At 41.1% G+C, this 26023-nt stretch overlaps 1 protein-coding gene across 2 annotated transcripts in view; it reads right to left on the reverse strand.

Annotated features, from left to right (window-relative positions):
* Positions 1-26023, reverse strand: part of zdhhc8a (zinc finger DHHC-type palmitoyltransferase 8a) — a 47482-nt gene that overhangs the window by 20907 nt on the left and 552 nt on the right. The window contains exon 1 of one of the 2 annotated variants that reach the window (XM_062032204.1): positions 2449-2848. The exons of the other annotated variant lie outside the window; for it this stretch is intronic. Coding sequence (XP_061888188.1) covers positions 2449-2462 — 14 coding nt within the window. The 5' untranslated portion in view covers positions 2463-2848. Of the gene's footprint in view, positions 1-2448; positions 2849-26023 lie in introns of those variants that run through there. 2 annotated transcript variants of the gene reach the window in all.

Consider the following 26023-nt stretch of genomic DNA (forward strand, 5'->3'; position numbering starts at 1 on the left):
AGTCGGAATTTTATATGACAAATGTCACCATTTTGCATTAAAAAGTAATAATTTTACGAGAAAATATTGCAATATTACAGAAACATAAATAATATGAGAAAGTGTTCTCAATTTTATACATTGTGAGAAAAATACTGCTTTTAGTTCTTTTTTTTGTAATTGGTTTTTAATCTTCATTATTTACTTCAAGTTATTACAGTATGTCTCTATACACATACTTTTTTTTTTTTTTTTAATTAAATTTGGCCAAAGGGGGCGCATTTCTATTTATATAACATTACCAACATTTTTAAGTTGTATTATTTTATCATCGGGGTTTTACTTGGCAAAATTATGACAAAAGTCATCATTTCACTCAAAAAAAAATTTTTTATTTTTTATTTTATTTTATTTTACAAGAACAACAAAAAAATTGGCAATATTGTGATAAAAGTCGGTATTTTTATATGACAAATGTCACCATTTTGCATTAAAAAGTAATAATTTTACATAAAGTAATAATTTTACGAGAAAATATTGCAATATTACAGAAACATAAATAATATGAGAAGTTGTTCTCAATTTTATACATTGTGAGAAAAAGACTGCTTTTAGTTCGTCTTTTTTTTTGTAATTGGTTTTTAATCTTCATTATTTACTTCAAGTTATTCCAGTATGTCTCTATACACATACTTATTTTTATTTTTTTTTAATTAAATTTGGCCAAAGGGGGCGCATTTCTATTTATATAACATTACCAACATTTTTAAGTTGTATTATTTTATTATCGGAGTTTTACTTGGCAAAATTATGACAAAAGTCATCATTTCACTCAAAAAAATTATTGTATTTTTTATTTTATTTTATTTTACAAGAACAACCAAAAAATTGGCAATATTGTGATAAAAGTCGGAATTTTATGACAAATGTCACCATTTTGCATTAAAAAGTAATAATTTTACGAGAAAATATTGCAATATTACAGAAACATAAATAATATGAGAAATTGTTTTTTTTATTATTAAATTTGGCCAAAGGGGGCGCATTTCTATTTATATAACATTACCAACATTTTTAAGTTTTATTATTTCATTATCGGAGTTTTACTTGGCAAAATTATGACAAAAGTCATCATTTCACTCAAAAAAAAAATGTATTGTATTTTTTATTTTATTTTATTTTACAAGAACAACCAAAAAATTGGCAATATTGTGATAAAAGTCGGAATTTTATATGACAAATGTCACCATTTTGCATTAAAAAGTAATAATTTTACGAGAAAATATTGCAATATTACAGAAACATAAATAATATGAGAAATTGTTTTCAATTTTATACAGTGTGAGAAAAAGACTGCTTTTAGTTCTTTTTTTTTTTGTAATTGGTTTTTAATCTTCATTATTTACTTCAAGTTATTACAGTATGTCTCCATACGTATATTTCTTTCTTTTTTTTTAAATTAATTTTGGCCAAAGGGGGCACATTTCTATTTCTTACACATACTTGTTATTGCATATGTTGGCCAGAGGGGGAGCACTTCAAATGTTTACACACACTTTTTATTTCATATGTTGACCAGAGGGGGAGCACTTTTAAGGGTTTTTTTCAGGGACGAATAGGGAAGTCCTTCTTTAGCTGCCGTCTTGTTTTGTCATATATTGCTGCCTTTGCACCTGCCAATGTTTACTTTTGTATGCGCATTAAATACAAATAAAAAATGACAGCAGAATGTGTCTTGCAAGTATCCATCCCACCCAGGTTGAGGTTAACACAAATCAGGGCCACAACAAAGACTTTAGGGGGATAATCTTCATGCTGTTTATTCCGCCGGGATCCCAAAAAGTAATTGTTTACAGTGTAAGATAAGCGAGTATTAGTGCGTGTTCATCAGGGGGGGGATTACAAAAACCACACACAGGGCAGGGTCCCTGCGGGCTGCGGCAAGGAAGACACTGCAGCAGGTGGATCCGGCCTGACAAAAATACACCGGATTAATCTTTTGATTATATGCTAATTGCTTACTCTAACGTAATAACGTACAAAAAAAACAGGGATTAGAAATTGCAATAAATAATATTGCGGGAGATCAAGTGGTCATGTTGCGCAAAGGAAAACAGCAACAACCAGCAGAGACAACTGTCTATGATTATGTTGTACGTGTACAAGTTTGACCACACATTCTCCTCATTCAATGTGTTTTCTTTAGTTTCATGACTGTTTACATTGTAGATTGTCACTGAAGGCATCACAACTATGAATGAACACGTGGAGTTATGTATTTAACAAAAAAGGGTGAAATAACTGAAACTATGTGTACAGCCCTTACCTTTGGGCTGGTACCGAGGGCGACTGTGTTGACCAGTTTGACGCGTGAAAATAATAGAATGTCCAGTACTGTAGAACTGTGTTTGGATATGACAATCCGTCTAATTTAAATCAAATGTAAATTCTATAACAAAGTATGCTGACCTTGATTGGCACATTATCACATCATTGTCACCACATGACACGATACGACATGACACGACCACGAACACGACCACGTCACGAACACGACCACGTCACGTCACGAACACGAACACGACCACGACCACGACCACGGTCGAAAACTGTTTGTCCTCCAATCGCCCTGCCCATGCTCACACCTGAACCCAATTTAAGGAGGCTACCATGGTAACCGCACCATAGCAACAGTCACCTCCCTGTCAACACTTCCTGGTTCTTAACAGGAAGTGGGCGGAGCAATCTGCCAAAAAGGAAATTAAACATGCTGAACCCAACAATCAATTAGAGAAAATAAAAATAAAAACAATATAAACAAATGAGGAATTTTGGCTCCAACACTATGTTTTATATTCTAATTTCTTCAAAATAGCCACCCTTTGCTCTGATTACCGCTTTGCACACTCTCGGCATTCTCTCGATGAGCTTCAAGGACACCTGTGAAGTGAAAACCATTTCAGGTGACTACCTCTCATGGAGAGAATGCCAAGAGTGTGCGAAAAAGTAATCAGAGCAAAGGGTGGCTTCTTTGAAGAAACTACAATATAAAACATGTTTTCAGTTATTTCACCTTGGTACATAACTCCACGTGTTCATTCATAGTTGTGATGCCTTCAGTGACAATCTACAATGTAAATCAGGGGTCCCCAAACTACGGACCGCGGGTCCCAAGTTAAAAAAAGAGTTACATTTTTTTTTTTTTTTTTTTAAATCTTTTCTTTCTAATCCATTTTCTACCGCTTGTTACTCTCGGTGTCTCCTAGCCGCTCAGGCTAATCATATTTTCTAAAAATGAATTTTCACATCGATAACGTGACAATGTTAAACGTCCAAACGGATTAAAAAGACAATGTATGTATATATATATATATATATATATATATATATATATATATATATATATATATATATATATATATATATATATATATATATATATATATATATATATATATATATATATATATATATATATATATATATGGGGGCCAGGCTGTATATATATATATATACATATATATACATATATATATATATATATATATATATATATATATTTTATTTTTATTTTTTTTTTTTAATTTTTTTTTTAACCCAATGCGGCCCACGAGTCAAAAAGTTTGGGGACCCCTGATGTAAATAGTCATGAAAATAAAGAAAACCCATTGAATGAGAAGGTGTGTCCTAACTTTTGGCCTGTGCTGTATATATATATATATATATATATGTATATATATATATATATATATATATATATACATATGTATGTATGTATGTATGTATGTACAGTATGTATGTATGTGTGTGTGTGTGTGTACAGTACAGGCCAAAAGTTTGGACACACTTTCTCATTTCAATGCGTCTTCTTTATTTTCATGACTATTTACATTGTAGATTGTCACTGAAGGCATCAAAACTATGACACCTGTGAAGTGAAAACCATTTCAGGCGACTACCTCTTGAAGCTCATGGAGAGAATGCCAAGAGTGTGCGAAAAAGTAATCAGAGCAAAGGGTGGCTACTTTGAAGAAACTGGAATAAAAAACATGTTTTTGGTTATTTCACCTTTTTTTTGTGAAGTACATAACTCCACATGTGTTCATTCATAGTTTTGATGCCTTCAGTGACAATCTACAATGTAAATAGTCATGAAAATCAAGAAAACGCATTGAATGAGAAGGTGTGTCCTAACTTTTGGCCTGTACTGTATATGATTTGTCACATATTACTAGATTTGAATCAGATTCAGATTAATCAGGATTAATCACAGGTTATCACTTGCGTGCGTAGATGAAAATTAATTTAAAAAAGAGCCCAAAATTTGAACACAAATACAATGTTGTTGTCTGAATGTCATGAAGGAACATTTTGAAACTTTTTACTTGAATGCACAATCTACTCAAAAACTTGCTAACAGTTTTATATAAAGTCTAGTCAGAGTTCCTAACCTTTTTCACCACCCGGCCAAACGTTTCCAGAACACAGGGGCCCACTCAAATATTAACACTGCATTAGTCATCTTACTCTTGGTTTTAATCCTATTTCCATCCATCCATTTGCTACCGCTTGTCCCTTTCGGGGTGACAGGGGGTGCTGAAGCCTATCTCAATTTTCAATTACAAAACCCAAAACCAGTGAAGTTGGCACTTTGTGTAATTCGTAAATAAACACAGAATACAATGATTTGCAAATCCTTACCAACATACAATATATTGAATTGAATAGACTGCAAAGACAAGATATTTAATGTTCCAACTGAGAAACTAAACTGTTTTGCAAATAATCATTAACTTAGAATTTAATGGCAGCAACACATTGCAAAAAAGTTAGCACAGGGGCCTTTTTACCACTGTGTTACATGGCCTTTCCTTTTAACAACACTCAGTAAACGTTTGGGAACTGAGGAGACACATTTTTGAAGCTTTTCAGGTGGAATTATTTCCCATTCTTGCTTGATGTACAGCTTAAGTTGTTCAACATATGTTGCTCCAAAACCTGTATGTACCTTTCAGCATTAATGGCGCCTTCACAGATATGTAAGTTACCCATGTCTTGGGCACTAATACACCCCCATACCATCACAGATGCTGGCTTTTCAACTTTGCGCCTAGAACAGTCCGGATGGTTCTTTTCCGCTTTGGTCACGACGTCCACAGTTTCCAAAAACAATTTGAAATGCAGACTCCTCAGACCACAAAACACTTTTCCACTTCGCATCAGTCCATCTTAGATGAGCTCGGGCCCAGCGAAGCCAGCGGCATTTCTGGGTGTTGTTGATAAATGGCTTTCGCTTTGCATAGTAGAGTTTTAACTTGCACTTACAGATGTAGCGACCAACTGTAGTTACTGAGAGTGGTTTTCTGAAGTGTTCCTGAGCCCATGTGGTGATATCCTTTACATACTGATGTCGGTTTTTGATGTAGTACCGTCAGAGGGATCCAAAGTCACGGTGATTTCTCCAGATTCTCTAAACCTTTTGATGATATTACGGACCGTAGATGGTGAAATCCCTAAATTCCTTGCAATAGCTCGTTGAGAAATGTTGTTCTTAAACCGTTCGACAACTTGCTCACGCATTTGTTCACAAAGTGGTGACCCTCGCCCCGTCCTCGTTTGTGAATGACTGAGCATTTCATGGAAGCTGCTTTTATACCCAATCATGGCACCCACCTGTTCCCAATTTGCCTGTTCACCTGTGGGATGTTCCTAATAAGTGTTTGATGAGCATTCCTCAACTTTCTCAGTCTTTTTTGCCACTTGTGCCAGCTTTTTTGAAACATGTTGCAGGCATCAAATTCTAAATGAGCTAATATTTGACAAAAATAATCAATAATAACACATTTGAACGTTAAATATCTTGTCTTTGCAGTACATTCAATTGAATATAGGTTGCATTCTGTTTTTATTTACCATTTACACAACGTGCCAACTTCATTGGTTTTGGGTTTTGTAAAAAAAAAATACTAATCAAAGATACTGCAAAACACAATTATGCAGTGCTAAAATAAATACATTCTGACTAAATTAATAATATAGAATATTGATGTTCTTCAATAAGCTGTCATTAAAATTAAAGTGCAAATGACAAAAAAAAAGGCTTTACCACTTTAGTCATCATTTTGTACTTAAGAAACTTGACTTGTTTGTTATATATTGTTGTTACCGCCCCTTGTGGTGGAAAAGTGTATTACTACTGAGTGTACTGACCACAGCTGAGAAACAGATTTTTTTTTTTGCGGCCCTCTAGTGGGCGTTCACAGCCCAACAATGTAAGTACAATTTGCCAGTGTGTATAATTTCATGATTAATGCCATCATTTTCTGTGATTAATCACATGAGTCCACAGCCCTCGTTGCATATATTCTGGTTTGATGGCGTCACGGCTATGTGAGGTTAGAAGGAGGGGCTGGAGTACATTGATGGACGTAAACGTGGCTAAATGAATAGAAGCATCACAAAGTGCGATGTTTTGAAGACCCGTAATTGTATTGTCAGCATTCATTACTGCTACCCTTAAAGAGGCCATATTTCTAATGCAGTTCTGTATGGGACTCATTGGAAAGTGAAAAAAAAAAAAAAACACTAAAAAAAAGTGTTTTAAATCAGGTCCAATCCCCAAACCCACCTAATGGCTGGCTGGTTGGAAGACTGGGTGGGTGGGCTAAGGCCATGGGGGAGGGGTCCCCACTGAGCGGCGCGCCTACTGATGCCATGCCAGATGCAAACCCACTAATCCCCCCCACGGATTATCAACTCTGGATTACAGGCCCTCTCTGCCAGTCCATTGTGGAATCCTCACAGTGGATAGTCCCACCCCACCCCATCCCACACACACACACACACACACACACACACACACACACACACACACACACACACACACACACACACAGCGCCTTATATGTATCATACAACACATCATATAAAGCAGGGGTGTCAAAGTCAAATGGACGGAGGGCCAAATAAAAAATTTAGCTACAAGCCGAGGGCCGGACTGTTCGAATGTTCATTGAAAAATTTTTAAATGACGCATATAGTCTAGTGAACCTAATTGAACCTACTGAAAACCTAACAAATATATTCCAATATGATCAGATAAATAAAGCAATATTTTCTTATGGCTCTGTCAGTAATCTTTAATTTTCAACAGACACAAAAGACAAATTTCCTTTATATAAAAATCCCCATAACATGAACATTAAATGAAAGAAACCGGTATTCAAGGCACCATCAGTAGCCTATATTTTCTATTTTAGCAAAAGTGGGCTAAATTTACTTCAAAGAAAAAAACAATAATAGCAATTTTCTATCATCCACTCAACTGAAATATTTTTAAAATATAATTAAATTGAAATACAATAAAATAAAGTGCAAAAATCTATAAATCAAAAACAACACTTTGTTTAAGGAGAAGTAACATGCAGTGAAAACAAATATTAAACTTTAACTTTTAAACTTGAATTGAGTAAAAACTCTAAATATGTGATTGCACAGTAATGTTCACATTAAACCCCCCTCCTCCCTCCGTGGGAGGGAGGCGAGTTGGGTGCCCGAAACCCCCCGCTGGTTTCGGCCCGCCCCTTGGCGCGCGTGGCACGGCGGGCTCCGCGACCCGACGGCTGGCCCTCGTGGCTTGACGGCGGGCGCGTCCCGACGGGCCGCGCGTAGGGGTCAAACGCAGAAGTCTCAGGGCCTCGTGGTGAGGGGGTGGCCTGCGGGTTTCGGCCCGCTTGACCCCCCCGCTCCGCTTGGCGCGCGCGGCACATGACGGGTTCCGCCACCGACGCTCGGGCTGCAGCCCGACGGTGGTGCGGGCCCGGCGGTGACGCGCGGTTTGGGGAAACAAAGCAGAAGTCTCAGGGCCTCGGGGCCGGGTTTCGGCCCGCCCCCTTGGCGCGCGTGGCACGGCGGGCTCCGCGACTGACGGCCGGGCTGCAGCCCTTCGGCCGGCAGGCGCGTCCCGGCGGGCCGCTCGCCCCCTTTCGGAACCTTGGACCGGCATCCGCTTGGTGCGTGTAAAAGATCTGCGGTCTAAAAAAAAAAAAAAAAAAAAAAAAGATCTGCGGTCTGCGGGCCGGTTCTAATAATAAATCAAGATCATCCCAAGGGCCGTAAAAAACCTTCTCGCGGGCCGGATATGGCCCGCGGGCCTTGACTCTGACATATGTGATATAAAGGATACATATAGGATATAATGTAAATATCAATGATACACTCATGGTAGGTTCTACTATCTTGGTCTCTAACTATCCATCCATCCATTTTCTACCGCTTGTCCCTTTTGGGGTCGCGGGGGGTGCTGGAGCCTATCTCAGCTGCATTCGGGCGGAAGGCGGGGTACACCCTGGACAAGTCGCCACCTCATCACAGGGCCAACACAGATAGACAGACAACTAGATGTTTAAAAAAAAAATTTTTTTTAAAAGAACAAATATTTAAAATTATTATTTTTTATAATATTAAAAAATATATAATAACACTTTATTTTTATTTTTTTTTAAGTATTATATGCCCTAAAATTATTATAGTATTTTGAAAATAAAACACATTCAATAGACTACTCCAGACCTGGGCATTCTGCGGCCCGCGGGCCGCATCCGGCCCTTTGTGCGTCCCTGTCCGGCCCGCGTGAGGCCAATTATAAATTACAAAATAAATTTTAAAAAGTATCTATGTCGAGTGTGCAATACAACGGTGCTGCTTTTGTTTTGAAAATCGTTATTTGTATTACTTCCGTGTGGACGTGTGCGTGATTGTGAGTGAATGTGAACAACTGCAATTACAAAATAAAGTTGAAAAAACATCTATGTCCTGCGCGCAATACAACTGTGCTGCTTTTATTTTGAAAAGTATTATTTATGGGCGTGTGTCCGTGTGTAACCTGCGAGTGAAGGTGCACATGCAGCGACAAGTGATGCACGTTTTATACCCGAGACGCCAAAAAGAGAAAAGTTGATGAGGAATGGCGTGTTTCCAACAACACATGAACTGCAAAGCAACGTCCCCTCACCTAAGGTGCGCGCCTGCGCAATTGCGCACTGCTCAAGCGTCCGCTGCGCGCAGCAAGTATATGCCGCGCACCAAATCAAATCCCATCTGAATTATAAACAAAATAAACATATTTATTCTATGGAATTTTGCAATGCAACTTTGAGTGACAGTGACAACAAGCGGCCCTAACGGTGTTCGTCAACACCGTTCAATTGAACACCGTTCAATTATTGTAACGTCTATCGAGATGCTTCGAGGCCAGGAATTATATCGATCACTTTATTGAGCAAAACTGTTTATATTCGGACATAACCACACCAAAAACATGAGTAAAACACTTCTATCTCGAAAAACTAGTCATTTTCTGCCGTACAAACCAGGCCAAAACCAACTTGTCATCTGTCACCAACACGCATAGCACTAAACCACTGGTGCGTTTAAGGCCACACAAAAAGTCGGACAACTCAAACACCACACAAAGTTACACTATGACTCCTCAGTCATACGTGTGCTTATTTTACTGTCATTTATTATTAATGTTAATTTATATATATTAGTCATGGAATGCTGTTACACACACTATGTTGAAGTATTACTATTATTATTATTATTATTATTATTTATCTTACGGTATATATCAAAAATAATATTGAGCAAAATTTAATTGAAATATTGTCGATGTGGCCCTCCAGCAGTGCTCGGGTAGCTCATGCGGCCCCCGGTAAAAATTAATTGCCCACCCCTGGACTACTCATATGTAAATGTATCAAAGTGGTCCACCGACAACTAGATCATTTTATCCCATTTTATTTTGTGAGATATGACTTTATTTTATGTTATGAATCTCATTATATTTATATTTAGAATAATATTTCATTTAATCTATATTTTATAATTTATTTATTTCATCCATCCATCCATCTTCAACCGCTTATCCGGAATCGGGTCGCGGGGACAGCAGCTCCAGCAAAGACCCCCAGACTTCCCTCTCCAGAGCAACATTTGCGACTTCCTCCTGGGGAATCCCGAAGCGTTCCCAGGCCAGAGAGGAGATGTAATCCCCCCATCTGGTCCTTGGCCTGCCGGGGGGGCTCCTCCCAGTGGGACGTGCAACAAGGACCTCCCTAGGGAGACGCTCGTGAGGCATCCGCACGAGATGCCCGAACCACCTAAGCTGGCTCCTTTCCAAGCGAAGGAGCAGCGGCTCTACTCCGAGTCTCTCTCGGGTGACTGCACTTCTCACCCTATCTCTAAGGGAGATGCCAGCCACCCTTCTGAGGAAACTCATTTCGGCCGCTTGTATCCGCGATCTTATTCTTTCGGTCATTACCCACACTTCATGACCATAGGTGAGAGTAGGAATGTAGATAGCTCGGTAGACCGAGAGCTTTGCCTTCTGACTCAGCTCCCGTTTCGTCACAACAGTGCGGCAGAGAGACTGCAATACTGCCCCAGCTGCTCCGATTCTCCGGCTGATTTCCTTCTCCATCTTTCCCTCACTCGTGAACAAGACCCCGAGATACTTAAACTCCTCCACCTGGGACAGAGTCCTGTCCCCTACCCGGACTGTACAAACCATCGGTTTCCTGCTGAGAACCATGGCCTCAGATTTGGAGATGCTGATCCTCATTCCAGCCGCTGAACACTCGGCTGCGAACCGATCCAGTGAGAGCTGAAGGTCACGAACCGAAGGTGCCATCAGGACCACATCATCTGCAAACAGCAGTGACGCAACCTTTAGCCCCCCGAGACGTATACCCTCTCCGCCATGGCCACGACTCCGCCTAGAAATCCTGTCCATGAAAATCACAAACAGGATAGGTGACAGAGCGCAGCCCTGGCGGAGACCAACCCCCACTGGAAACGGATCCGACTTACATCCAAGCACCCGGACACAACTCTCGCTTTGGTTGTACAGAGATTGGATGGCCCTCAGCAGGGTTCCCCTCACTCCGTACTCCCTCAGCACCTCCCACAAGATCTCCCGAGGGACGCGGTCATACGCCTTCTCCAAATCCACAAAACACATGTAGACTGGATAGGCATACTCCCAGGCCCTCTCCAGGATTCCCGCAAGCATAAAGAGTTGGTCAGTTGTTCCACGACCAGGACGGAATCCACATTGCTCCTCTTGAATCTGAGGTTCGACTATCGGCCGGACCCTCCTTTCCAGTACCTTGGCGTAAACTTTCCCAGGGAGGCTGAGTAGTGTGATACCCCTGTAATTAGCACACACCCTCTGGTCCCCCTTTTTGAAAAGGGGAACCACCACCCCAGTCTGCCACTCCCTCGGCACTGTCCCAGACTTCCACGCAATGTTGAAAAGGCGTATCAACCAAGACAGCCCATCAACACCCAGAGCCTTCAGCATTTCTGGACGGATCTCGTCAACCCCCGGAGCTTTGCCACCGTGGAGTTGTCTAACTACCTCAGTGACTTCACCCCGAGAGATCGACGTCGATCCCCCATCATCCTCAGGCCCTGCTCCTATCAGGGAGGGTGTGTCTGATGTATTTGGGTTCAGGAGTTCCTCAAAGTGCTCTTTCCAACGCCCTACGACTTCCTCACTTGAAGTCAGCAAAGTCCCATCCTTGCCGTACACAGCTTGGATGGTTCCCTGCTTCCCCCTCCTGAGGTGCCGTATGGTCTTCCAGAACAGCTTTGGTGCCGCCCGATAGTCCTTCTCCATGGATTCCCCGAACTGCTCCCACACCCTCTGCTTAGCCTCGTCCACAGCCACGGCCGCTGCCCTTCGGGCCCGTCGGTACCTTGCAACTGCCTCCGGAGTCCCCCGGGATAACATACCCCGGTAGGACTCCTTCTTCAGTCGGACGGCTTCCCTGACCACCACTGTCCACCAGGGTGTTCGAGGGTTACCGCCCCTTGAGGCACCTAAGACCTTCTGGCCACAGCTCGCAGCTGCAGCTTTAGCAATAGAGGCTTTGAACACTGCCCATTCCTGTTCAATGTCCCCAACCTCCACAGGGATGGCAGAGAAGTCCCGCCGGAGGTGGGAGTTGAAGTCCTTCCGGACAGAGGACTCCTCCAAACGTTCCCAGTTCACCCGCACTACACGCTTGGGTTTGCCAGGTCTGTCCAGAGGTTTCCCCCGCCATCTAACCCAACTCACCACCAGATGGTGATCAGTTGACAGTTCAGCCCCTCTCTTCACCCGAGTGTCCAAAACATACGGCCTCAGATCAGCTGATACGATTACAAAATCGATCATTGATCTTTGGCCTAGGGTGCTCTGGTACCAGGTACACCTATGAGCATCCTTATGCTTGAACATGGTGTTTGTTATCGCAAGTCCGTGACTAGCACAGAAGTCCAATAACAATCCACCACTCAGGTTCAGATCAGGGAGACCGTTCCTCCCAATCACGCCAGTCCAAGTATCACTGTCATTGCCCACGTGCGCGTTGAAGTCCCCCAGCAAGACTATGGAATCCCCTGCCGGTGCCCCATACAGGACCCCATGCAAGGTATCCAAGAAGGCTGAATACTCTGAACTCCTGTTTGGTGCGTATGCACAAACAACAGTCAGAGTTTTCCCCCCTCCAACCCTAAGGCGAAGGGAGGCGACCCTCTTGTCCACTGGGGTGAACTCCAACGTACAGGCACTCAGCCGGGGACTCGTGAGTATCCCCACACCCGCCTGTGCCCTCACGCCCTGAGCAACTCCAGAAGTGAACAAGGTCCATCCCTTGTCCAGGAGTGTGGTTTCAGAGCCCTTGCTATGCGTAGAGGTAAGCCCCACCAGATCCAACCGGTAGCGCTCCACCTCTCGCACCAGCTCAGGCTCCTTCCCCACCAGCGTAGAGACGTTCCACGTCCCGAAAGTCAGCCTCTGCTGCCCCGAATTGGTCCGTCTGGAGCCTCCACTTTCACTGCCATCCACTTGGCAGCGCACCCGACCCCACTGGTTCCGACCGCGGGTGGTGGGCCCACGTGGCAGAGAAGATGGTGTGTCCACGTAGCTTCTTCGGGCTGTGCCCGGCCGGGCTCCGTGGCAAGCCCGGCCACCAGGCGCTCGCTGACGAGCCCTACCTCCGGGCCTAGCTCCGGAGGAGGGCCCCGGGCTTCCTCCGGGCCGGGTAACGCATCCTCTTATAGTATAGTTCATGGGGGGTATCGTAACCCTGATGGGGGGGGCATTCGGGTACTACACCTTGCCCAAGGGTGACCCGGAACTATGTAAGGCAGGGGCGTTCAACTCCCTGAGGCTTAATACAAGCCCACATACCTTATTTATTTCAATACATTTAAAACAATTTGCTGTTATTTCCGACACTCCAGTTTTGTATATAGTTTCACTGCACCTTTTTTTATTTACGCCATTTTATTTTATTTTTGTATTATTATATTATATATATATGTTTTAAATTATTATATTTATTTTTTATTATTAAAATGTATTATTTTAGAATATTTTTTTAACCTTGTTTTGTTCATTTTATGTTATTTTCATTTATTTTCTATACACTTCATCTCCATATTTACCTTTTATTTATTTTTAACCATTTCTTTCACAACTATTATTTGAAATCTTTTACACCAGCTTCCTTTTGTTTAAAAACACTATCAAAACAATATTTGCTTTCCTTTTTAGAGAGAAAAACTGACCGAGCCCAATAAAGTGATGTGTGTCTTGCAGATTGCGTTCTACTGTCAGATAATTGGATCATGTCACAGCCGTGTGAGAACTGGTGGCACTGATTTCTTCAGAACCGGATTACAAATGTGCTCGTCTACTGATGGACTCCGTTGGTCCGAGGACCATCTGGACCGCGCCGCGAGGGAGGGACAGTTCATTACCCCACAAGACAAGCCCTCTACCTAATGAAAGAGCCATGGTCAGAGCTGTATTAAATCACACACACACACACACACACACACACACGCACACACACACAGTAGTAAGCTGCTCACGCTGTCCTCATCCCTGCAGTGGGTCAGTGGCACAGCAGACAGTTCAGTCAAGCTGCAAGTTGTTGAAATACTGTTAATGACATCACCACTATGTCGGCTGTCACACACACTCACACACACACACACACACACACACACACACACACACACACACACACACACACACACACACACACACACACACACACACACACACACACACACACACATATTATTGTATTTGTTACCTTCCTGAGACCTGAGAAAAATGCCTCCCTCTTTAGGACCACCCTTTCTAGATATATAAAGATTTGTATTTAAAACATTAATAATATATGCATACTATGCATATATAAACAAGCTTGTTGTGAAAAATTAGTTGGAAATTTACAAGAAAAAGGTCACAATTTCACAAGAAAAACGTAGAATTTTGGCAGTCATATAATAAAAGTTGTCATTTTACTCAACGTGAGTCAAAATTTTACAAGAAAAACTGAACATTTGTACAATATTATGATAAAAGTTGGAATTTTACTCAATAACAGTCGCCATTTTACAAGAAAAGTTTAAAATGTTGACAATTTTATGAAGAGTCGTCATTTCACTCGACAAAAGTCACAATTTTATAAGAAAATTAAAAATGTTGGCAATATTATAATAATCATCGGCGTTTCACTTGGCAAAATTATGACAAAAGTCATAATTTCACTCAAAAAAATGTCACTATTTTACAAGAACAACAAAAAAATTGGGAATATTGTGATACAAGTCGGAATTTGATATGACAAATGTCACCATTTTGCATTAAAAAGTAATAATTTTACATAAAGTCATAACGTTACGAGAAAATATTGCAATATTACCAAAACATAAATAATATGAGAAATTGTTTTCAATTTTCTAAGAAAAAACTCGACATATTGTGAAAAAAAGACTGTTTTTAGTTTGTTTTTTTTGTTTTGTTTTTTGTAATTGGTTTTTAATCTTCATTATTTACTTCAAGTTATTACAGTTTGTCACTATACACATATTTCTTCTTTTTTTATTATTATTAATTTTGGCCAAAGGGGGCGCATTTGTATTTCTTACACACACTTATTATTACATATGTTGACCAGAGGGGGAGCACTTCAAATGTTTACACACACTTGTCATTTCATATGTTGACCAGAGAGGGAGCACTTTTAAAACCAACACACAGTCAATTTAAAAAATCCCTCCTTTTTGGCACCACCCTCATTTCGACAGATTTCACCACCAGGGGTGCAAATGAGATCTCTATTTTTTGTTTTTTTTTGTAATGTACTTAAGGCCGATGACAAATGAGTCACGGACCACAGATGGCCACCTGTCAATGTTTACTTTTGGATGCACATTAAATTAAAAAAAAAAAATCCTGACTTTGGAGCAATGTTCACGGACTCTAGTATTTGGCTCTCTATTAGATGCAATGGTTTTCCGTATTGGGACCATAATTTCAGTCCTAACTTGTTCACCGGTCCTAATATGGAAGCTACTTTTCCCTGTTGATGTCTCAAGAAGGGTAGAAATACAAGAACACACACACACAAGCATACACACACACACACACACACACACACACACATATTTGTACTGTCCACTTAAGATGAGTAAAGTTTGTTTTGGAAGGCGTGCAGACAAAAATATGCACCATAATATATAGTGACATCGCCGTTTGTTTGATTATGTTGCAGGACAACATAAAAATGACTACGATAATGGTTAGAGGGAAAGATAAATGCAGCAATGTGCAGAGACATCCTGGAGGAAAACCAACACTTCCCACCTAACCTGATGGAGGTGCTGCAAAGAGGAACGGGCCAAACTGCTTAGTATTCAAAAAGACTTGAGCGTGTAATTGCTGCCTGTGCATCAACAAAGTATTGAGCAAAGGATGTGAATACTTATGCATGTCATTTCTTACTTTTTATTTTTATTGAATTTGCACAAAATGCTAAAAAAAAAATGTTTCAGATTGTCATTATAGGGTATTGTGTGCAGAATTTTGAGGACAAAAATGACTTTTTTTCCATTTTGGTATGAGGCTGTAACACAGGGGTCACCAACCTTTTTGAAAGCAAGAGCTACTTCTTGGGTACTGATTAATGCGAAGGGCTACCAGTTTGATACACACTTAAATAAATTGCCAGAAATAGCCAATTTGCTCAATTTACCTTTAACTCTCTGTTGTTATTAATAATTAATGATATTTACACTTAATTGAACGGTTTAAAAGAGGAGAAAACACGAAAAAAAAATGACAATCAAATTTTGAAACATAGTTTATCTTCAATTTCGACTCTTTAAAATTCAAAATTCAACCAAAAAAAAGAAGAGAAAAACTAGCTAATTCGAATCTTTTTGGAACATCATTAGTAATTTTTTCTGACTAAGATTAATTTTAGAATTTTGATGACATGTTTTAAATAGGTTAAAATCCAATCTGCACTTTGTTAGAATATATAACAAATTGGACCAAGCTATATTTCTAACAAAGACAAATCATTATTTCTTCTAGATTTTCCAGAACAAATTTTTTAAAAGAAATTCAAAAGACTTTGAAATAAGATTTAAATTTGATTCTACAGATTTTCTAGATTTGCCAGAATAATTTTTTTGAATTTTAATCATAATAAGTTTGAAGAAATATTTCACAAATATTCTTCGTCAAAAAAACAAAAGCTAAAATGAAGAATTAAATCAAAATGTATTTATTATTCTTTACAATAATAAAAAAAAAATTACTTGAACATTGATTTAAATTGTCAGGAAAGAAGAGAAAGGAATTTAAAAGGTAAAAAGGTATATGTGTTTAAAAATCCTAAAATCATTTTTAAGGTTGTATTTTTTCTCTAAAATTGTCTTTCTGAAAGTTATAAGAAGCAAAGTAAAAAAAATAATGAATTTATTTAAACAATTGAAGACCAAGTCTTTAAAATATTTTCTTGGATTTTCAAATTCTATTTGAGTTTTGTCTCTCTTAGAATTAAAAATGTCGGGCAAAGTGAGACCAGCTTGCTAGTAAATAAATACAATTAAAAAAATAGAGGCAGCTCACTGGTAAGTGCTGCTATTTGAGCTATTTTTAGAACAGGCCAGCGGGCTACTCATCTGGTCCTTACGGGCTACCTGGTGCCCGCGGGCACCACGTTGGTGACCCCCTGCTGTAACACAACAGAATGTGGGGAAAGTGAAGGGTTGTGAATACTTTCCTGTACATTTTGGTGCGGATTCAGCAAAATTAGATTTTATTTTATTTTTTTAGATATTTTACTTGACTTTCTGCAAAAAAAATGAGCTTTTCTCTAAATAGCTGGTCAAAGCAGGAAGTATGGATTTTTTTATCTGCTGCTTTTTTTTCTTTTTTTTTTTTTTGTGTGGAGGAGGCGTAACGTTGAAAAAAACAAGTTCAAGGTCTGGAGAACAAAAGCAGGAAGATGGCAAGGAAGAATACACACACACACACACACACACACACACACACATTCTAGTTATCATTTGGAATGGGGACCAAGTTTTTGATCATGACTTGTGGGGACCACCCTTTCTACAGGTTGTGGAGGCATTACAAAAAATGGTGTAAAATGTCCACTGCCCAGTTAGCTCATACACGTCTGTAAATCTCTGGACTGATGAAGTAATGTGCTGATCATTCTTACTGGGGCCCCTGGGGAAAAAGACTTAATATGGTTCATGGGGACCAAATTTAAATAATTTTGCATAATTCACACAAATTTGTACGCGACTATTATGCCACTCATAAAAAAATGCGGCCATTATAAAATCCATATACCTAATATTCATATATTTGAGTTTGAGTTCCTTTGGAACATGCGTGCATACAACATGATACATCGCAATTTCCAGTTTGTCTTTTCAACATGTTCGAAAAGGAGTAGGAAGAAGCAGAGCTTCTTTAACCCTACCCCTTTTCTTTGACATAACAGTTGCTAAAACTTTTGTTCACTTCCTGTTCTCAATTTATTCACAATATACTCCATAAGTAATCACAATAAAAAATTAAATAAATAATACTCGGTGATTGATGAGTAAGATTATTTTGAAAATGAATGGATGGATGTGCATATATTGCTTATGTTTTTCTTCTTTTTTTGGGGGCCAATGCTACTAACTGCTTATTTTTCCTCATTATTGAGTTTTTTCATCCTTTATTTAGAATAGGTACATATTTATGAACACATGCATAATATGCAAATATGTTCGGACTAATTTCCACCTGTGGTGCCTCTGACACACAGCAAGTAAATAAAGCATTAAAGATGTCTGATAATGGCTTTTTGCCCATATCCGATATTCTGATATTGTCCGACTCTTAATTACCGATTCCGATATCAACCGATACCGATATATACAGTCGTGGAATTAACACATTATTATGCCTCATTTTGTTGTGATGCCCTGCTGGATGCATTAAACCAGGGGTCACCAACCTTTTTGAAACCAAGAGCTACTTCTTGGGTACTGATTAATGCAAAGGGCTACCAGTTTGATACACACTTAAATAAATTGCCGAAAATAGCCAATTTGCTCAATTTACCTTTAACTCTATGTTATTATTAATAATTAATGATGTTTACACTTCATTGAACGGTTTAAAAGAGGAGAAAACACGAAAAAAATGACAATCAAATTTTGAAACATAGTTTATCTTCAATTTCGACTCTTTACAATTCAAAATTCAACCGAAAAAAAGAAGAGAAAAACTAGCTAATTTGAATCTTCTTGAAAAAATAAAAAATAAAATTTATGCAACATCATTAGTCATTTTTCCTGACTAAGATTAATTTTAGAATTTTGATGACATGTTTTAAATAGGTTAAAATACAATCTGCACGTTGTTAGAATATATAACAAATTGGACCAAGCTATATTTCTAGATTTTCCAGAACAAAAATTTTAAAAGAAATTCAAAAGACTTTGAAATAAGATTTAAAGTTGATTCTACAGATTTTCTAGATTTGCCAGAATATTTTTTTTGAATTTTAATCATAAGTTTGAAGAAATATTTCACAAATATTCTTCGTCGAAAAAACAGAAGCTAAAATGAAGAATTAAATTAAAATGTATTTATTATTCTTTACAATAAAAAAAATTAATTTACTTGAACATTGATTTAAATTGTCAGGAAAGAAGAGGAAGGAATTTAAAAGGTAAAAAGGTTGATGTGTTTAAAAATCCTAAAATCATTTTTAAGGTTGTATTTTTTCTCTAAAATTGTCTTTCTGAAAGTTATAAGAGGCAAAGTAAAAAAAAAATAATGAATTTATTTAAACAAGTGAAGACCAAGTCTTTAAAATATTTTCTTGGATTTTCAAATTCTATTTGAGTTTTGTCTCTCTTAGAATTAAAAATGTCGGGCAAATCGAGACCAGCTTGCTAGTAAATAAATAAAATTTAAAAAATAGAGGCAGCTCACTGGTAAGTGCTGCTATTTGAGCTATTTTTAGAACAGGCCAGCGGGCTACTCATCTGGTCCTTACGGGCTACCTGGTGCCCGCCGGCACCGCGTTGGTGACCCCTGCATTAAACAATGTAACAAGGTTTTCCAAAATAAATCAACTCAAGTTATAGAAAAAAAAATGCCAACATGGCACTGCCATATTTATTATTGAAGTCACAAAGTGCATTATTTTTTTTCAACATGCCTCAAAACAGCAGCTTGGAATTTGGGACATGCTCTCCCTGAGAGAGCATGAGGAGGTTGAGGTGGGCGGGGTTGAGTTGGGGGGATAGTGGGTGGCGGGGGGTGTATATTGTAGCGTCCCGGAAGAGTTAGTGCTGCAAGGGGTTCTGGGTATTTGTTCTGTTGTGTTTATGTTGTGTTACGGTGCGGATGTTCTCGCGAAATGGGTTTGTCATTCTTGTTTGGCGTGGGTTCACAGTGTGGCGCATATTTGTAACAGTGTTAAAGTTGTTTGTACGGTCCACCCTCAGTGTGACCTGTATGGCTGTTGACCATGTATGAATGGCATTCACTTGTGTGTGTGAAAAGCCGTAGATATTATGTGATTGGGCGATACCGATAATGTCCGATATTACATTTTAAAGCATTTATCTCTATAAAGCATAGGATCAATTCTGCTTCTTCCTGCTCCTTTTCGGGCCTGTTCAATAGCGCGAGTTTAACCATGATGGGATGTTCCTCTCCAACTAAACACGCATTTATTGACAATCCCACAAGGATGACCGAGAATGAAATCAAACCCGGGATCTCTCTGCGTGAGTGTGACACATGTGACGTGGAAAGAAAGGTTTCTGACTCCCTTTTTCCCAGATGGGGATCACATGGCATCGAGCATCCTAATCCTCCTGCACTCCCAATCTGCCGCCGCGTTCCCGTCCGTGTAAAAAGCTGCAACATATACGTCTAGGCGTACGGTGAAAGTGGGGCAGATGTGGCCATGGAGGTGAAAGGTCACCACGGAGCACAGCTGATATCATTCAGTATGGGAATGTGCTTTGAGGTTTTTATCTGTTTACATTTTAAATGGATCTCAGCCTCGTGTGGACTCTTTCCAATCTCCCCACAAATAGGTCAAAACCTCGCTCCCAGGGAGGCTTTTTGTGGGAGGCGGCATGTTGAAAAGTGCATCGTGGTCGATCTCAATGTGGGGCGCTGGTGTCGGTGGGAAAAGGTGTCATGTCTTATCGGTAAAAGTGCAACATTTCGTCCTCAGATCGGTGTCACGGCACCAAGGCAGCATGTGCTCCTGCTTTTATGGGTCACGTGACAATTATAGCAGGGGGAAACTAGTTTAGCAATTGCATGCGTAAATCAGGATGGATGGATGTATGAATGATGAACACATGCATGGATGGATGAATGAATGAATGGGTTGGATGATAAGGCGCAGGTGTGGATGGATGTGAATGGATTGTGACAGGTTTGTGGATGATGATGGATGCATGTAGATATGGACACATGTATGACTCAAGGCTGGATGTCTGGACGTTGGATGCAGGATCTGATGGATGGGCGTTGCACTGATGGTTGGTTGGATACGTACAGCGTGTGCATGATCGAAGCAGGAGCCCATGGATGGATGTTGGATTGACGGTTGAATGCAACAATGCATGTATGGACAGATGCATACAGGGATGGATGCAGGATACCATGGATGGATGGATGGATGTTGCATAGATGGTTGGATGGATACATGCAGGTATGGATGGATGCATGCAGGCATGAATGCAGCATCCAATGGATGGATGGATGTTACATGGATGTATGGTTGGTCGGATGGATGCATATGTGCATGGATCAGTGTAGGAGGCCATGGATGGATGTTGGATTGACGGTTGGATGCAACGATGCATGGCTGGATGGATGCATATAGAGGCACAAATGCAGGATTCCATGGATGGATGATGAATGAATGGGTTGGATGATAAGGCGCAGGTGTGGATGGATGTGAATGGATTGTGACAGGTTTGTGGATGATGACGGATGCATGTAGATATGGATGGATGCTGACAGTATGTGACACTTGGACACATGCATGACTCAAGGCTGGATGGCTGGACGTTGGATGCAGGATCTGATGGATGGGCGTTGCACTGATGGTTGGTTGGATACGTACAGCGTGTGCATGATCGAAGCAGGAGCCCATGGATGGATGTTGGATTGACGGTTGAATGCAACAATGCATGTATGGACAGATGCATACAGGGATGGATGCAGGATACCATGGATGGATGGATGGATGTTGCATAGATGGTTGGATGGATACATGCAGGTATGGATGGATGCATGCAGGCATGAATGCAGCATCCAATGGATGGATGGATGTTACATGGATGTATGGTTGGTCAGATGGATGCATATGTGCATGGATCAGTGTAGGAGCCCATGGATGGATGTTGGATTGACGGTTGAATGCAACGATGCATGGCTGGATGGATGCATATAGAGGCACAAATGCAGGATTCTATGGATGGATGATGAATGAATGGGTTGGATGATAAGGCGCAGGCGTGGATGGATGTGAATGGATTGTGACAGGTTTGTGGATGATGATGGATGCATGTAGATATGGATGGATGCTGACAGTATGTGACACTTGGACACATGTATGACTCAAGGCTGGATGGCTGGACGTTGGATGCAGGATCTGATGGATGGGCGTTGCATTGATGGTTGGTTGGATACGTACAGCGTGTGCATGATCGAAGCAGGAGCCCATGGATGGATGTTGGATTGACGGTTGAATGCAACAATGCATGTATGGACAGATGCATACAGGGATGGATGCAGGATACCATGGAGGGATGGATGGATGTTGCATGGATGGTTGGATGGATACATGCCGGTATGGATGGATGCATGCATGCATGAGTGCAGCATCCAATGGATGGATGGATGTTACATGGATGTATGGTTGGTCGGATGGATGCATATGTGCATGGATCAGTGTAGGAGCCCATGGATGGATGTTGGATTGACGGTTGGATGCAACGATGCATGGCTGGATGGATGCATATAGAGGCACAAATGCAGGATTCCATGGATGGATGGATGAATGAATGAATGAATGGGTTGGATGATAAGGCGCAGGTGTGGATGGATGTGAATGGATTGTGACAGGTTTGTGGATGATGATGGATGCATGTAGATATGGCAGTATGGACACATGTATGACTCAAGGCTGGATGTCTGGACGTTGGATGCAGGATCTGATGGATGGGCGTTGCATTGATGGTTGGTTGGATACGTACAGCGTGTGCATGATCGAAGCAGGAGCCCATGGATGGATGTTGGATTGACGGTTGAATGCAACAATGCATGTATGGACAGATGCATACAGGGATGGATGCAGGATACCATGGATGGATGGATGGATGTTGCATAGATGGTTGGATGGATACATGCAGGTATGGATGGATGCATGCAGGCATGAATGCAGCATCCAATGGATGGATGGATGTTACATGGATGTATGGTTGGTCGGATGGATGCATATGTGCATGGATCAGTGTAGGAGGCCATGGATGGATGTTGGATTGACGGTTGGATGCAACGATGCATGGCTGGATGGATGCATATAGAGGCACAAATGCAGGATTCCATGGATGGATGATGAATGAATGGGTTGGATGATAAGGCGCAGGTGTGGATGGATGTGAATGGATTGTGACAGGTTTGTGGATGATGACGGATGCATGTAGATATGGATGGATGCTGACAGTATGTGACACTTGGACACATGCATGACTCAAGGCTGGATGGCTGGACGTTGGATGCAGGATCTGATGGATGGGCGTTGCACTGATGGTTGGTTGGATACGTACAGCGTGTGCATGATCGAAGCAGGAGCCCATGGATGGATGTTGGATTGACGGTTGAATGCAACAATGCATGTATGGACAGATGCATACAGGGATGGATGCAGGATACCATGGATGGATGGATGGATGTTGCATAGATGGTTGGATGGATACATGCAGGTATGGATGGATGCATGCAGGCATGAATGCAGCATCCAATGGATGGATGGATGTTACATGGATGTATGGTTGGTCAGATGGATGCATATGTGCATGGATCAGTGTAGGAGCCCATGGATGGATGTTGGATTGACGGTTGAATGCAACGATGCATGGCTGGATGGATGCATATAGAGGCACAAATGCAGGATTCTATGGATGGATGATGAATGAATGGGTTGGATGATAAGGCGCAGGCGTGGATGGATGTGAATGGATTGTGACAGGTTTGTGGATGATGATGGATGCATGTAGATATGGATGGATGCTGACAGTATGTGACACTTGGACACATGTATGACTCAAGGCTGGATGGCTGGACGTTGGATGCAGGATCTGATGGATGGGCGTTGCATTGATGGTTGGTTGGATACGTACAGCGTGTGCATGATCGAAGCAGGAGCCCATGGATGGATGTTGGATTGACGGTTGAATGCAACAATGCATGTATGGACAGATGCATACAGGGATGGATGCAGGATACCATGGAGGGATGGATGGATGTTGCATGGATGGTTGGATGGATACATGCCGGTATGGATGGATGCATGCATGCATGAGTGCAGCATCCAATGGATGGATGGATGTTACATGGATGTATGGTTGGTCGGATGGATGCATATGTGCATGGATCAGTGTAGGAGCCCATGGATGGATGTTGGATTGACGGTTGGATGCAACGATGCATGGCTGGATGGATGCATATAGAGGCACAAATGCAGGATTCCATGGATGGATGGATGAATGAATGAATGAATGGGTTGGATGATAAGGCGCAGGTGTGGATGGATGTGAATGGATTGTGACAGGTTTGTGGATGATGATGGATGCATGTAGATATGGCAGTATGGACACATGTATGACTCAAGGCTGGATGTCTGGACGTTGGATGCAGGATCTGATGGATGGGCGTTGCATTGATGGTTGGTTGGATACGTACAGCGTGTGCATGATCGAAGCAGGAGCCCATGGATGGATGTTGGATTGACGGTTGAATGCAACAATGCATGTATGGACAGATGCATACAGGGATGGATGCAGGATACCATGGAGGGATGGATGGATGTTGCATGGATGGTTGGATGGATACATGCCGGTATGGATGGATGCATGCATGCATGAGTGCAGCATCCAATGGATGGATGGATGTTACATGGATGTATGGTTGGTCGGATGGATGCATATGTGCATGGATCAGTGTAGGAGCCCATGGATGGATGTTGGATTGACGGTTGGATGCAACAATGCATGGCTGGATGGATGCATATAGAGGCACAAATGCAGGATTCCATGGATGGATGATGAATGAATGAATGAATGGGTTGGATGATAAGGCGCAGGAGTGGATGGATGTAAATGGATCGTGACAGGTTTGTGGATGATGACGGATGTATGTAGATATGGATGGATGCTGACAGTATGTGACACTTGGACACATGTATGACTCAAGGCTGGATGGCTGGACGTTGGATGCAGGATCTGATGGCTGGGCGTTGCATTGATGGTTGGTTGGATACGTACAGCGTGTGCATGATCGAAGCAGGAGCCCATGGATGGATGTTGGATTGACGGTTGAATCATCCATTCATGGATGATGGGACGCATGCTGGATGGATGATACGTGGGTGGTTGGATGTTGAGATGCATTTATAGTATGCATACAATGGAGACAAGGTTGGTTGGATGCATGTTGCATTATTGGTTGGTTGGATGGCTACGTTTGCATTCATGAATGATGGGACAAATGCTGGATGGACGATGCACTGGTGGTTGGATGCATGCATGGATGGATGGTGAGATGCATGGGTGGTTGGTTGGATGCATGCATGGATGGATATTGAGATGCATGTACAGTATGCATACAGTCAAGACAAGGTTGATTAGTTGGATGCATGTTGCATTATTGGCTGGTTGGATGGCTATATGTGCATTCATGGATGATGGGACGCATGCTGGATGGATGATACATGGGTGGTTGGATGTTGAGATGCATGTACAGTATGCATATAAAAGAGACAAGGTTGGTTGGATGCATGTTGCATTATTGGTTGGTTGGATAGCTACGTTTGCATTTAAGGATGATGGGACACATGCTGGATGGACGATGCATTTGTGGTTGGATGCATGCATGGATGGATGTTGAGATGCATGGGTGGTTGGATGCATGCATGGATGGATGTTGAGATGCATGTGTGGTTGAATGTTGAGATGCATGGGCGGTTGGATGTTGAGATGCATGTACAGTATGCATACAGCTGAGACAAGGTTGGTTGGATGCATGTTGCATTATTGGTTGGTTGGATGGCTACGTTTGCATTCACGGATGATGGGACACATGCTGGATGGATGATGCATTGGTGGTTGGATGCATGCATGGATGGATGGACGTTGAGATGCATCGGTGGTTGGATGCATGCATGGATGGATGTTGAGATGCATGGGTGGCTGGATGTATGCATGGATGGATGTTGAGATGCATGGGTGGTTGAATGTTGAGATGCATGTACAGTATGCATACAATCAAGACAAGGTTGATTGGTTGGATGCATGTTGCATTATTGGTTGGTTGGATGGCTACATGTGCATTCATGGATGATGGGGTGCATGCTGGATG

Source organism: Entelurus aequoreus, linkage group LG21 (genome assembly GCF_033978785.1).
Source record: "Entelurus aequoreus isolate RoL-2023_Sb linkage group LG21, RoL_Eaeq_v1.1, whole genome shotgun sequence".
Classification (NCBI taxonomy): Eukaryota; Metazoa; Chordata; class Actinopteri; order Syngnathiformes; family Syngnathidae; genus Entelurus; species Entelurus aequoreus.